A 15,218-nucleotide genomic window follows, 5' to 3' on the forward strand; every position below is an offset into this window, starting at 1 on the left:
GAAGGTGAGGGACTGTGGCGTTGCAACAAGGTTAGATCAGGGTTAGATCAACAAGATTTATTGGCACACGCCAACTCCTGTTTTTGATCTTCCCATTCAACTTGGGGAACCACATTTAGGTACTGTGCAGAGGCAATGGAGGGGATCTTGACATTAACTCACCCTGTGACATAACTTCTCTGTAGTTACCATCGTCAGACCTGTCCTCTTTATTGAAGATGGTCACAATCACATAATCTCTGAGGTCCCCTGACATATGCTTCTTCTGGTAAAGGAGATGTGATTACAAATTTGTGACCAAAGTTTCTCGAAGCCATGTTTTAAAAATTCAGGTTATTTGAAAAAATTACTGTGGCACTAACATATACATTATTTTTTCTTAATTTTAACTTTAACTTCCATACTTAGCAATGGATCTAGAACGTGTTCTTGTTCCCCACAAAGAGATTTTCATAATTGGTTCTTTAATATTAACAAGAGCACTTGGAATTTCCTTATGATTTCTTTATTTTAGTATCTTTATATTTTTTTAATTGGTATAATTTGTAATATAATTTTTTAAAGTTGTATTTTCTCCATATATTATGGGTGGAATGGCTCATGGCATTGAACTCAATTTAATATTTACTTTTGGATTATCGTCCAGTAAAATGATTAATATATTCAGCCTTGAATTAGATTTTTTTCTGATTTTATGTTTTTTTTCCCTTCGCAGTTATTGACCTGCTGTACTGGCATGACATCAAACAGACAGGAATTGTCTTTGGAAGTGTGCTTCTCCTGTTATTTTCACTGACCCAGTTCAGTGTTGTGAGTGTGATTGCCTATCTGGCACTTGCTGCACTTTCAGCAACAATCAGCTTCAGAATTTATAAGTCAGTGTTACAGGCGGTGCAGAAGACCGATGAAGGACATCCTTTTAAGTAAGTGCAAGTTCCTTTCCTTTTTCTCCACTGCATTTGCCTAGAATGTTACAACAAATAATCCCTTTGATGTGTCAAATGAAAACATTTCCTGCGGAATTCACAAATGTTATAATTGGAATTTACAAAGACTCTTAAATCTGGCTGTTAACATGAGGACAGTGGCAGTGAGGCAATATTGTACTTCCATGATGAAGAAATCGCATGAAGAAATCTCAAAGGGTCAAAATCTCAATATAATTACGAATGGCAACCACTTTGTAAGGTAATGCAGTCATTTCTCACTGAGAGACATCTTGGAAACAATCATTTAATTGGATGATGACCAGTTTAACTTATTGTAGTATTTTCATTTTACTGAAGATGATAGGATACCTAGACACCATTCTATTCGTATATCAACTGAAGAAAAGAACATTTCTCACATCATGTGATTTTTCTTGGCATTTAATCCGTTGCTACTTCAATATAGTTCCTCAAAATAAAGGTGTCAAAAGGATACAAATTCTGAATAATAATTGGGGTTATTTGGAACATTCTCTATTTGTGGTTGCTTATTATTCTTCCAGAATTTTGCCTTTGAAGCTTCAATTCTAACTTTTGATTATTTTAGACAAACACATTTGGAAGATTGCATATCTATCTATATACTATTAAAACTGTGTGTGTGTGTTTATTTGGGGGTGTCAGATTCGGCCTTTGATTCCTTGGTCCGCCAAAACCACATGCTGAAACTCCGTGATGTTTTCCCATTTAGCTAGCTAATTCAATTTTACATTCAATGATACACTCCTCAAAACATTTGGACATTTTTATGTACACATTTTTAAATAAAATCCTACCCCCCCACTTACTCGTTTTTGTCACCGCCTGCCAGCCAGCGACCATAACAGTTGCTGATGCCCGGCTCTGCTCGAAAAACTTTCCCAACGTTCGGGGTGTGTGTGTGTGTGTGTGTGTGTGTGTGTGTGTGTGTGTGTGTGTGTGTGTGTGTTGTGTGTGTGTGTGTGTGTGTGTGTGTGTGTGTGTGTGTGTGTGTGTTGTGTGTGTGTGTGTGTGGGCGTGTGTGTGTGTGTGTGTGTGTGTGTGTGTGGGGGTGTGTGTGCGTGTGTGTGTGTGTGTGTGGTGTGTGTGTGTTTGTGTGTGGTTTTGCTTTGAAACGTATCTCCTCGAAAACCACACACAAAAACATGGGAGTTTACGTATGATTTCAGAAATCATCTCTTAATATGTTCAATTATTACCCCAGATTTTCACAAAACTCCACCTCCTCTCCCTCTGTCTCTTGCCCTCACTCTATTCCTCCCCCCTCTCTAGATGCGCCTGCGAGTTGGGGGCTATCTGTCAGTGGATAGGGAAGTTCTGCGGTAAAAGGAGCAAATTAATAATATTAATATAATATCAAGGGAGATAGTTAGTGTGTGTGTATGTGGGGGTGGTTAGTTTGCGTGATGCCGCTTGCCACCCCCCCCCCCGCAAACGCGTGTTGGGGGAACAGACCCAACCGGTCAGCACGGTCCAATATTATTATAAAACTCAGATCTTGGATGTTTACTTGTGGGTTTGCATGCTTGCTTGAACTTTTTCTTTAATTTATATCTCCTTGAAAACCCAACACAGTAATGGTGACATTTTTACATATTCCGATAAAAATTTACCTCATGATCTCAAAAACCTCCTCATCTGAAAATTTGATTTATTATTTCCCGAGTTTTTTACTAAAATTGCTTTCTAAAATCTTATGTGCTGAAGCGAGCTGGATGATATCACAATGCCTCTGCTCCTCGTGACAAGCTGCACAGAATGTTCAATGCGCAGCCCCACTGTTTTCCACGAGCTGCGAGTTACGTGGCCCTACTGCGCCCGCCCACCCCTCAATCTCTACCCCCTTCTTCTTCCTCTCTACCCCCTTCCCCGTCCCTCTCCACCCCAGCCCCCCTCTCTAGCCGCGCCTGCGCAGTTGGGAGTTATGCGTGAGTGGATAGGGGTAAAAGGAGCGAAATAATCATATTAATATAATATCAAGGGGTGGGGTTAGTGTGTGTGGGGGTGTTTAGTGTGTGTGTGACGCCGAAGGCTGCCACCCCTCCCCCGCAACCATGCATTGAGGGGACGGGACCCAACGGGTCCCCCTTGGTCTAGTAATCTTTAAAAAGTGTTTAGGAAGGAACTGCAGATGCTGGAAAATCGAAGGTAAACAAAAATGCTGGAGAAACTCAGCGGGTGCAGCAGCATTTATGGAGCGAAGGAAATAGGCAACGTTTCGGGCCAAAACCCTTCTTCAGACTGCAGTTTAAAAAGTGTTTACTGGGCTAAGTAATGTTGAAAACTCTTTATCTCTCATCTAACACATTCTGTGTTATTTAAAAAAGACTGCAACAGAGAATATTTTCATTTGATTTGCCATTTCTGAACATATCGGGTGTGTTTCTTTAATTTGTGGGGGATATCTGTGCTGAATGATATGAGGCTGCTTACTTTTGACAAGTTTATTAAGTTACAAAAAGCTTTAATCTGTTAAAATAAAATAAATATATTGAAATGCTTGGAATTCTTGTCCAAAAGATACTTCTTATTATCAAAACTTTACTTTATGAATATCTGATCATTGCTAAGGAGAAAGGCTGGGTTGGTCTGAGCAAGACCTCAGAGACCAGAATGTTGCCACATCACTTTGAAAACTCACCTATGATGTTGGGTGCGTGTGGAGGAAAAAACAATATTGTATAGGTCAATATTTTTCAAAGATTGGTTGTACAATAAATAATATTGCAATACTGAATGTAAAATTGCATTAGCCATAGTTTCAGATTGGTCCTTGCCACAGTTGTAGTGATCTTATTTATAAATGGAAAATAAACACAGATTTAACTATGAATACATTAGTGATGATGCAGGTTATTACTGTTTCAACATGTGATAATATAAAATATGTTATAGTGATATTTGGGCTTAACGTGTTTAATTATGGCTTAAGTGGTAAATAGATGGCTTGAATTTACAAGAATATATGAATAAAAATGTCTCGACTTCTCCGGACCACAACTGCCTCCCCCCACCCCTGTTAAAGTTTCTTGGTGTATTTTTTTTAAATTAAGGTTATTTTTACATTGGCAGATCTTACTTGGATTTGGATTCTACCCTCTCTGAAGAGCAGATTCAAAAGTATGCCGATTCTGCGCTGGTGTATGTAAACAGTACGGTCAAAGAACTGCGACGGCTGTTCCTTGTGCAGGACCTTGTGGATTCCCTGAAAGTAAGCGCAAAAGGTTTTTCTGTTTTAAGACTCAAATAGGAAGACCCATTGATTGAATTTCCAGTCTGTGAAAAGAATTAGCATTACCATTTTGCCATTGTGAAGATGCTCATTATCTCTCACCGAGAGTATCATTTAAAAAAAAAATCTTCTACATTCATTTGAATTTTTATTAATTGTTTTAATGATTATAAGTGACGCATTCCCTTCTCTGTTGTTGTTATATGACAAAGGTCCAGATATTTAGCACACAGTGTAAAAACTAGCAATTTGTTTTTCCATCAAATCAAAGGCTACTCCTCCTGTAGAAACAATGTTTATTTGTGATTTTCAATAATGCTCCCATCATCTAAATGATACCACTTTTGGGCCGACCTGAAATTCTTGTAAATAATTCTTCAGATGCAAAATGGCCATTTAAAAAATAAAATGATTCAACAGAGTAGAGTGCAGGAAATATTTTAATATTTGAACTATTGTATTAGTATTCTTTCCTTAATCTAACCTTACTGGAAATTTATACATTTACCATTTCAAAATTCTTTAGGGAAAGAACAATACTTTAAAGAAAATCATCTTTGGCTGAAATTGAATTTTGATCTTTTGTGTTACAAAATAATACTAATAATTAATTTATCTAACATCTTAAATTATGCAAGACATCCTAGTGCACTTCGTAGGAGCATCACCACAAAAAAAGTTACCACCAACCCAAGTAAAGAACTAATAAGGCAGATGATTCCCACCTGCCACATATCCCTCAACCTTTCCTATCCATGAAACTCCCAAATATCTTTTAAATGCTGTTTTTGCACCTGCCTCAACTACCTCCTCTAAAATATCAGAAAATAAAAATTGTTTGGATCTCCTGTGGCTGCATTGAAGAGTGGTGTGGGAAGAAGCAGGTTGGTGGAGGTGAAAGAGCAGACAAGGGAGTTGTCAAAGGCTACAGTCCTTGTCCCTGGTCATGAAGGAAATGTTGAAAGAAGAGTGGAGAGGAAGATATTTCTGGCTTTTGGAATACCATATTTTGCAAGAGTACAGGAAATTATTTGGACTGCACTTTTAAAAAAGAACAAAACAATTCGCAGAATTTGGAGTTCAGGAACTGAAAGGATAAATTTAAAACACTCGTAAGACATCAGAGAAATGGCTGTTGCCTCCAAGCCTCTGAGCTCAATTTGACATTTGTTCAGTGATACAGGAATCGCAGAAGGTTCAGCAGACAGACACTGAACTGAACTGGAGAACATGCCTGCTGGCTATTTATGCTCGTTAACCTCTTTGAAGGGCAATCTGCAACATTGAGATAATGTACTTAAATAATGTAGACTGTTTTTGTAGCCTTTGTATACAAATAAATCACTGAGCAATATTTGCTTGAATGGTCTGCATTAGGATCATTTCCCATTGATAGATGGTTCCAATTTTATTTTACAATGTGAAGCTTTGATGAATCTGGACAGAAGCCCACTTTTAAAAATAACATAAAGCATTTACTATTTATGTTTTGCTATCAAAATATTTTTTGTGTTAAGAATATATTTTATACTTTAATCCATTAGAATATATAAGATCACTTTTTTATTGAAACCATCATAGAGTGAAAGCAGAAAGGATTTATAAGAATCTTGCCAGACCTTGATGGACTGAATTATAGGGTAGGACAATAATTCCTTGGAGCCGAGGGGGGAGGGGGGGGGGGGGGGAGATTGGTGGGACTGCAGTTGGTGTATTGTGTTCAGTTTTGGTCAGAGTACAGAAAGGATTTACTAGGATGTTGTAAAAACTCAAAGAACTTAGTCATAGAGAGAGGTTGGGCAGTCTTATAGAGAGAGGTTGGACTTGGGGCAGAGGAGGCTGATGGATAGTCTCACGGAGGTGTATCACATCATTATTTTCCCTAGCATAGGGAAATAAATAACTGGAGGACAGAGGTTAATGGTGAGAGGGGAAAGATTTAAACAGAACATGAGGGACTAGATGGAAGCAGAGAATGGTAAATGTAAAGGAAATTAGATTGGAGAGCAATAGAAATGTTGATGCTAGATAATCAGCCCAGGCAACAGAGCTGCTAATCCATTATTAGAAATGTCATTGCTGCATTGCATTTGATGTTGGGTGCGAATGGAGAGTGTGAAGGCCAAAGGTTGTTGTCGGTCAAGTAAAGAATCTGGGTTAACTGTAGTTTCTTGGGTGATCTAAAAATAAAAGACGTTTCAACACTTTTTGAGAGGAAGAGCTTACCATCTTGTTGCTATTCACAAAGGAACCAGAGTTGGGCATTATTTTCAGCAAAATAACATTGTTCATAAGGGTCTCTTACTTTTTTTTTTAAATGACAATATTGGTATAAGGATTGTATCTTTGATATGATGACACTGCAGGTAAATAAAAATAATGTGGCATTTTCAGTAGTTTATCAAAAATATTTTCAGATATTTGTTTCTGGATTGGAAGATTGGAGAACTATTAGCAATAATTTAAAGATGAACATGATTTGTATTTGTGATTCAGCCTTGTGTTCTCATATTCACTTTAATTTCCATTTTCAAGTTTGCAGTACTGATGTGGCTGCTGACCTATGTTGGAGCTATCTTCAATGGCTTGACTTTGATGATTATGGGTAATTATACTCTAATATATAATATAACAGTTGCTCTGCTTGTTTCAAGTAAAGGATAAAATTGCAACATTTGCTCAGGTTGGACTTTATTTGGCAACCTCGTGGGTCTTGACTTTCTAACGCCAGTGTTAAAATAACCGAACAGCAAGGTTATCGAATCGGAAAACAGAATACATATCGGATGTTCGTAAATCGGAGTTAGGAATTCAATCTCCTCAACTCCACCTGCATCTCTGGAGAAAAGCAATAGGTGACATTTCGGGTCCCGACCCTTCTTTAGACCTGAAATGTCACCTATTCCTTTTCTCCCGAGAAGCTGCCTGACCCGCTGAGTTACTCCAGCATTTTGTATCAATCTTCGGTGTAAACCAGCATCTGTAGTTCCTTCCTACACACTTCTCATCTCCACTTGTTCTGTTGGGTCAAATGGCTCTAAAGTTTGGCAAAAATTAGTGCTTAATTATAAATATATAAATCAAATGATTAGCCATGATCTTCAGTGGGCTTCTTTATAATACTGCTTTCATGTGCAAGTTTCCCACAGTGGACTCATCAACTGCAGGATGTCATTGGTAATATGCAAGTAACTTTGTTGGGTGAATCTGCACAGCCTCTGCCCTTCCATCCAATGTGCACATATGCCATCTGTGACTATCAAGCCAGTTCAAGTAAATCTCGTTTGCCTTGTAGCAATCTTGGTGCTTTCATTCAGAAATAATGCATTGTGCCAGATTATTCAATTGAGGGGAAGACTGCCAAGGTGGTTGATCTGTGCCAAGTTTTTCAGCCCTTGTTGTTGAGCTCATGGGTGGCCTTGGGCAACAATGGAACATGGATAGATAGCCCCATGGAGCCCTCAAGAACATCTCATGCCCACTCTGTGGCCAAGATTAGTGAACTCTGCCTGACAGTTTCTCGGTGAGATCCTTTAGTATTTTTCACATGCCATATTTCTATTCTTGCATACCAGCTTTGAAATACCTTTGGGATGTGGGTGTGCTTTCGATGTGATTACGGTATTTATAAATAGTCTTAATCCAGACAACCACTTGCTCTATGTCCCTCTGTGTACTGTGAAACTCCAGTGAAGGGTTTTACTAAAAATTAGATTACTCTCAATGTCCAATTTGATTCTTACACCATGTTGATGAGTAGAATGTACTACCAAGCACACACGTGAAAGATAATCCTAATGGTAAACGGATCATGCACAGTGGCATCAAAAACTGTATCGTTGATCAATTATATGTGGCTCCTTTGCCATGCATGCCTCAAGCTAGGCTTGTAACCAATCCCTTAGTTTTTTTTTGTTCTGGCTCCTATCACGTACTTGTGCAGAGTTCCTTAAAATCTAGTTGATTCCACTAGGTGTGTATGGACAAATATATTTTGTTCATATTTGATACAGACATTAGTGAACTATTCTCCCGGGCCTCGTATCCCCCAGCTAAAATAAATCTGATTTAATTGTTAACTTAGTACTTATAAATTACTTGCAACAGCTTTTTCCTCTTCCCCCGGAAAAGATCAGTGGCATATTCTATCTTAGCTGTTTCGTTGCCTGACTAAAACCTTTTCTTATCTATTGATCTTTATACCTGTAATTTATAATGCTGTGCATTGATCTATTATAGGAGCTCTTCACCCCATTCTTGCATGGTTATTTGTCCAGTTTATTTTGGAGAAAGTAACTAAAATATAATCAACTGCTTCCAAAAGGGTGAAAGGAGGAAAAATCAACTTTATAGCCTGACTTGAAATCTCCCAGTCGTATGCTCTTGTCATTCAGTTCAGCGATTAGTTTGTCCTACATGTGCTGTGTTCCTCGTGCCTTTCAGCAAATTGCTTTCCAATTATATCCTTTACTTTAAACTTTAGTGTAGTATCTAATGCGGATCATTTTCTATATTATTTGGTGTAATTGTGTGAGATTGGGTCAATCACCATTAATGCAACAATTAACTTGCTACATTTTCTTTCTAGCTGTTGTTTCTATGTTTACCTTGCCTGTTGTATATGAAAAATACCAGGTAAATCTATATTTATTTTCATATAATCAAACATTAAAATTTCAAATAACAGTATTACATTATTATATTTATTTTAGTAACATATGCTATATTTTTATCTTTGCAGGCACAGATTGACCAGTATTTGGGACTGGTGAGGACTCACGTTAACTCTGTAGTGGCAAAGTAAGTTTGACATTGGTCTTAAATGTATAGAGTACACAAATGAGAAGAAGTCGAGTATCCTTTCCATCACTAAATTTGCAATCTACCACTGTTTATTCCACTGTTAATTATTAATCTTCCACTGAAAACAAATATATCTCTGCTATCAACTCTATGGGATGTACCGCATTTTAATAGAAACGGCAGTCAGGCATATTGAATGAACTGTACAGGGACCATATTCAGATTCTGTAAAAATAATGCAGCAATATTGTAGGCTCAAAACATTGATTCTGTGATGAACTGGAATGAAAGTTAAATTGCATCATCCAACAGAGAGGATTCAACAACCTAGGCACTATGACCCACCATTTCCTGCTGACCATCAAGTACCTATCTATACTCATGCCATTTCCAGCACTTGGCCCATGGCAATCTATGACATGCAATTCAAATGCTGAACTAGGTACTAAAATCTTGTAAGAATAACTGGTTCCACCACACACTTAGGCAGTGCATTTTAGATTCAAGCCAACCGGTGGATTAAAAATATTGTTTCAGATCCACTCAGAACCTCTTACTCATGAAACATAAAACATCTTCAACACAGGAATGGGCCATTTGACCCACAATGTCTGTGCCAAACATAATTCCAGGTTAAACTAATCTCTACCTGCATGTAATCCACATCTCTCCATTTGCTGCATATCCATGTGATTATCTAAATGTCTCATAAACTGCTATGTTTTAAACATCATATCTGCTACCACCACCACCTCCAGACATCCACCACTCTCTGAGTAAAACTACATTTTCTTGCACATCTCCTTTAAACTTTCCCCCTCTGAAGCCATGCTCTCTAGTACAGTATTTAACAGTTCCACCCTGGGATAAAGGTTCTGTACCCTTTCTACATCTCTCGTAATTTTGTATACTTATATATCAGGTATATGTGTACTCAGTCTCCAATGCTCTGGAGAAAACAATCCTGGTTTGTCTAATGTCTTCTTATAGGTAATAACCTGTACTCCAGGCAGCATTCTGATAAATCTCTTCTGCACCCTTTCCAAAGCCTCCTTTATCCATGCACTGTGGATGGCTTTATGGTATTCATATATAGATTTTTTCCTCCACTGGATAGCATGCAAACAAATGCTTTTCACTGTACTTTGACAATAATAAAGCTAAACTAAACATCCTGTAATGAGGTGACCAGAACTGCACACAATACAACGTTTTATAAACCAACAACATGACTACCTGACACTTATACGCAACACCTCAACCATTGAAGGTATTGAATGTCTTATCCTTCATTATTAGTCCTTCTGAGGTACCTCACACTTATCAGGATTAAATTCCAGCTGGCATTGCTTTGCCTACCTTATTAATTGATCAATATTCTCCTGTAGTCTGACAATCACATTATCCTCCTCGCTCTCCAACATCACCACCAATGTTTGTGTTATCTACAAACTTACTAACTATTTTTCCTACAATCATATCCAAATCATGAAAGTATGCAACAGGCAGTAGGGGTCACAGCACTGAACCTTGTGGTATACCTCTTGCCATGGGCATCCAATCAACACCTCACTTCAATCAAAACAGTACGTCATTGCACACAACCTCGTATTACTGAGCTCATTTTTAACTCAATCTGGCAATTTCCCTTGAATCACATGGGTCCAATTTTTGTTGGACAAGTTTCATCCCATACTGACCCACCCTCCATGTATCCTCACAATTTTACCTACTCCAACCAACCTAATTCCCCAGCCTCAATCCATCCATTCTGGACCGATTGTCTTCTCAAACCCCCCCCCCATGTGTTTTAATTCCTAATGTTATTATTTGTTTTTAATCCATAAAGATGGATTAATAAAATTGTGAACACGTGAAACATGAAAACCGCAGTGTTCGATTGTCACTGCTACCGTTGACACGTTATTACAGAATTAATTTTACCGGCAAATCAATGCTCTTAATATGGAGTATCAGTACTGTAGTTATTTAATGACAACATTCACAACTATACGTTGGATTTATCCAGGTTTTACTTTTACAGTCGGTCATATACATCACAAATTAGGTCAGGAGATATTTCTGTTAAAATGTTAACATTAATTCTGAAGTGGGAATGATGGAAATATTTTTTTTTAATCTGGTGCGTACAAACTGGGTATCATCATTGCTGTTGATAATACATACATCTAATCTGAATGTCCGGTAATGTGGCGTTTCGACACCTTTAAACATATTACCAAAAGATCATTTGCTGCAGTTATGTCCTTTGACCATCTCTTGTCAGTTAGTGTGATGTTTAAGCTGTCAGATGGGTATAGTCGGTTTTAACAGCTATTATCATAAAATGTCATTTTGATATTTCCTTGCAACCTGTATATTTTGTTGTGGATAAATTATGTGGGAAGCGAGAGTGTTTCTGTACCAATAGCAATAACGACCCATGCTATGGCCATGTCATGATAATTTTTGGTCCTTCACAGAGAACATGCTTGCATCAATCTGTAGTGTGCATGGTTAAGCATATATGTTACCATGGTCCAGGATTTATTGACACAGGTTGATCATACTCTGAATAATCCAACCACATTTTTGTTTGGAAGTGGAAAGAAATAATAGTTGAGATACTGTATTATAATTTTGCTGCATGTCATTGTGGTATATATCATGTCTTGATTGGTGAATATGTTTAGTTTGTGACTTTATTTGAAGCAGAAATAATATGTAAATGCTTCATTGAGCATAATTCCGACTGGTAACTACGCACTTCGTCCGAGCACATTATCACACGCGTCATGCAAGCCGTCTTAAATGACCACCTAAACTTTCACAACCTATAATTAAACCAGGCCATTTGACACAACCATTCGGATTTCTCTGCAAGGTGCAATGATGTGCCACAAACTGTTCCCACACCGCAGAAGATGCTTACAGCACCTGGTAAATCCATCCCTCTGTCAAAAACCCATTAGTATGAATATTGATTTCTCTAACTTCAAGTAACCCTTGCATTCCCTCTCTCTCTATCCCTCCCCCACCCAGGTTGTACCAGCTTCAAAGTCATCTTGTTGAGTCTCATTGTCTGTATCCGTTCTCACCTAGTGCACAGCTAACAATGGCCTTTATCATTGTTACTTTTTTACATATCTTTCATTCATTTGTTCTATATCTCTACATCACCGTCTATATCTCTCATTTTCCTATCCCCTGACTCTCACTCTGAAGTCTCGAACCGAAAAGTCCTATTCCTTTTCTCCAGAGAAGCTGCCTGACCCGCTGAGTCACTCCAGCTTTTTGTGTCTATGCTCTGTACATTAATTGGGCAGTCGTAACCTGTGGAGGACCTGTGTTTCACTTTGGTATCCCTCCAGCTCATCTCCTGGCTCTCACCTGAGTCGCATGATTTTATAAATTTGTTTGCTCTCCAATTCCACTCAAACCCTGTATTTTTTTTCATCTTTCGCTCAGGATTCAAGCCAAAATCCCAGGTGCCAAAAGAAAGACGGAGTAAGAGGAACAGGAAGGGAGACTGTGGGCACGAGAGAGGGTGCCTGAAGCAGAAGCAGTTCTGTATTTGTCAAATTAATTCGACATGCCTTGGAGAGTTGTTGTCCCATTTGTCAGCATCATGATTTTAGAAACGTGCAGCACGAGACAGTCCTCCTCCCTGCTGTTTCCAAATGGTTAGAATATCTGCAATCACTTGTGTTGATCACTAAGTATAGTAAGAAAAATTAAGTAACAATAATTGTAATAGATGTGTTTTTGTGTTGCTTCTAAACAAATGCATGACATTAAGAGTCTTAATTCCATTTACCTTTCTAGTGTTTTCTGCTGCTATGGCAGTGCTTATAACTTTTAATGTTACTTGTGGCTAGGGCATTTCTGCTTTAGTGCACTTCTGCAATAGTCTAATTGCTCCAAAGTCACTAAGTCAGTTTTGGCTTTATTGAGTAAAACAATAGAACAGTGGATTGATGTTTTGGTGTTTATCCAGCACAAAAGTTCTAAGGATTCTGTACTGTTATTGTGGCATCTGGTTTTGTAAACTAAAGAAATATAAAGCTCATGTTTTTCGAACGATTGTCATACTATTAAAGGAGTATGGAAACATGAGAAGTTTCTGACTTTTTTTCCCTCCGTTGCAATTTCTGGTTATTTAAATTACCAATGTTTATTAATACTGGGGATGAATAACAAACCTGAAAAAGAGATTGGATTGAAAGATAGTCATATTTTAACTTTAAACCCTTATTCAGTAAATGTGGCCAACTGCTTGATTGTTTGTGTGTGAAAGTGGCCACTGCTTAAAGAAAAGGTCACAATGGCCAAATATGAAGAAAGCCCTGTGTCGCAAGGTAAGCTCTGAAAACTGGAGGCTGTTAAAGTTGTTTTATACCATTGAGATGGGGTGCAGAAGGGAGCACTCATGTGAGCCTTTTTAAAATGAGCACGAATGAGCTCCAGATACATTATTCATTTCCTAACAGCCTGACAAACAGTGCAACCTTGCATGTATCCCATTCAGATGTGATTAAAAATACCATCGGGGCCCAACGTCCGAAAAGATAGATCAAGGTTTGGCCCAAATAATTGTTTACACAAAAATGTAAATAGTTGAAATAAAAAGAATGAACATTTAATTTGTGGAATTATGTAATTGAGAAGAACTTAGGAGTCAGAGTTACATGTGAGTGCTAGTAACACAGAAGCAGAATATATAAATGTTAAAAAAATGATCAAAAAGACAGCAGAGGCAAGAGTGATTTTGGAGGTGGTATTTTAGACTTCATATAAAGTGAATTTCTTGAATGCGTTCAAATTCCATAATCGGTAACCCGTCGTTGTATCCACATCTCCCAGCCTCAGTTGCTGGCTCCATCCTCCCAGCCTCAGTTGCAGGCTCCATCCTACCCTCCCCACTTGACTCCAGCTGCCGATTAACTACGCCTTCCTCAGCCTGGTCCAACTATTGCTTGCCAGCTCCTCCCCTATCCCTCCGCATCATCTCTTTATATCGGATATATCACCTCTACTCTGTCTAAATGAAGGTCTCATCCCAAAATGCTGCCAGGTCATTTCCCTCCACAGATGCTGCTTGGCTCACTAAGTATCTCCAGCAGTTTATTTTGCTGCTCCAGATTCCAGCATCTGCAGTCTCCTTTGCTTCCGACCATCTTATGCAGTGTCAATTGCCAGCAGGAATTGATTACAGCTGCATAAACTCATTCCAAATAGGACCTTTGCAGCCATCTGATATTTTACAGTCTGGACTGGTTTTGTCTCTTGAGAGGCCAATATAATTGGGCTGACTCATGCAAGACCTGGTCAGTTGCCCAGACTTTGGTGGATGTGGAGGGTCAGATGGGTGTGGTGGTCTAATGTGCGATGTTGCATCCTGCTTCAGGTAAATCAATTTAGTCATGCATGTGTGGCAATCCAGGGCAAACTGAACCAGCCACAGCTGACAACTAGCTCAATTCACCCTGATGTGTCTAAAAACTAGAACTCTGTGTTCACAAAAACATCCATTAATTTTAGCTTGTGCCCCAAAGCTGCCCCCATCTGATCAGCAGTGACGAGGGTTGTGTATGTGGAGTGAGACTTTTGCTCTATTTTGGGCACATCTGCATCAGAGACATTCATGATTTTTGATGTTGAGGGGTGGTGAGAATTAAGACGAATTAAGAATTAAGATGATCTGTCTTATAATATATCCTTCCCTGGGAAATAAAAAAAAATAAACACACACGTCTGGGAAACCAAAAAGACCCATATTTGATTTTTATTTAATTAGGTCAAATCGAGTTTATTGTCATATGCGCAAGTACGGTGCAGAAGCACATAAATTTAAAAACAGCAACACATAGGTTTATGCAGAAGTAGTTAAAATCTCACAGTGTGTGTAATTGAGTATTGTATCTCTGAAAATATCACACCAGAACATTTTCCATCTGCTCTTTATGGTTCCTTAGTAAAAGTCCCCGTGGCTCTTCATTTTTTTCCTGCTGAAACCAGCTTCTACCTTCCAAGACCCATCTGTCACCTTCACTTTACCAAGGGCTGCTGCACCTGTGGAACCAGACTACAGCAAATGCTAGAACTTTAGCAGAGGGTGAGATAGGCCTGGTTTTATTTTTAACAATCATAATTTCTACAGTGACCACGTATTAAGATTTAATGTAAATTATAAGCGGTGCACTTCAATTTCAGGG

General features: G+C 38.4%; 1 protein-coding gene across 4 annotated transcripts in view; it reads left to right on the forward strand.

Moving 5' to 3' along the window:
* rtn1a (reticulon 1a) overlaps positions 1-13,122 on the forward strand; it is a 136,103-nt gene extending 122,981 nt beyond the window's left edge. For all 4 annotated transcript variants that reach the window (XM_055640335.1, XM_055640336.1, XM_055640337.1 and 1 more), the window contains 6 exons: positions 716-923; positions 4,041-4,179; positions 6,736-6,805; positions 8,789-8,835; positions 8,942-9,000; positions 12,472-13,122. In XM_055640335.1, the coding sequence (XP_055496310.1) occupies positions 716-923; positions 4,041-4,179; positions 6,736-6,805; positions 8,789-8,835; positions 8,942-9,000; positions 12,472-12,514 (566 nt within the window). In that variant the 3' untranslated portion in view covers positions 12,515-13,122. The remainder of the gene's footprint in view (positions 1-715; positions 924-4,040; positions 4,180-6,735; positions 6,806-8,788; positions 8,836-8,941; positions 9,001-12,471) is intronic.
* The last annotated feature ends 2,096 nt before the right edge of the window (positions 13,123-15,218 follow it).

The sequence above is a fragment of the Leucoraja erinacea genome, chromosome 9 (genome assembly GCF_028641065.1).
Source record: "Leucoraja erinacea ecotype New England chromosome 9, Leri_hhj_1, whole genome shotgun sequence".
NCBI classification, from domain to species: domain Eukaryota; kingdom Metazoa; phylum Chordata; class Chondrichthyes; order Rajiformes; family Rajidae; genus Leucoraja; species Leucoraja erinaceus.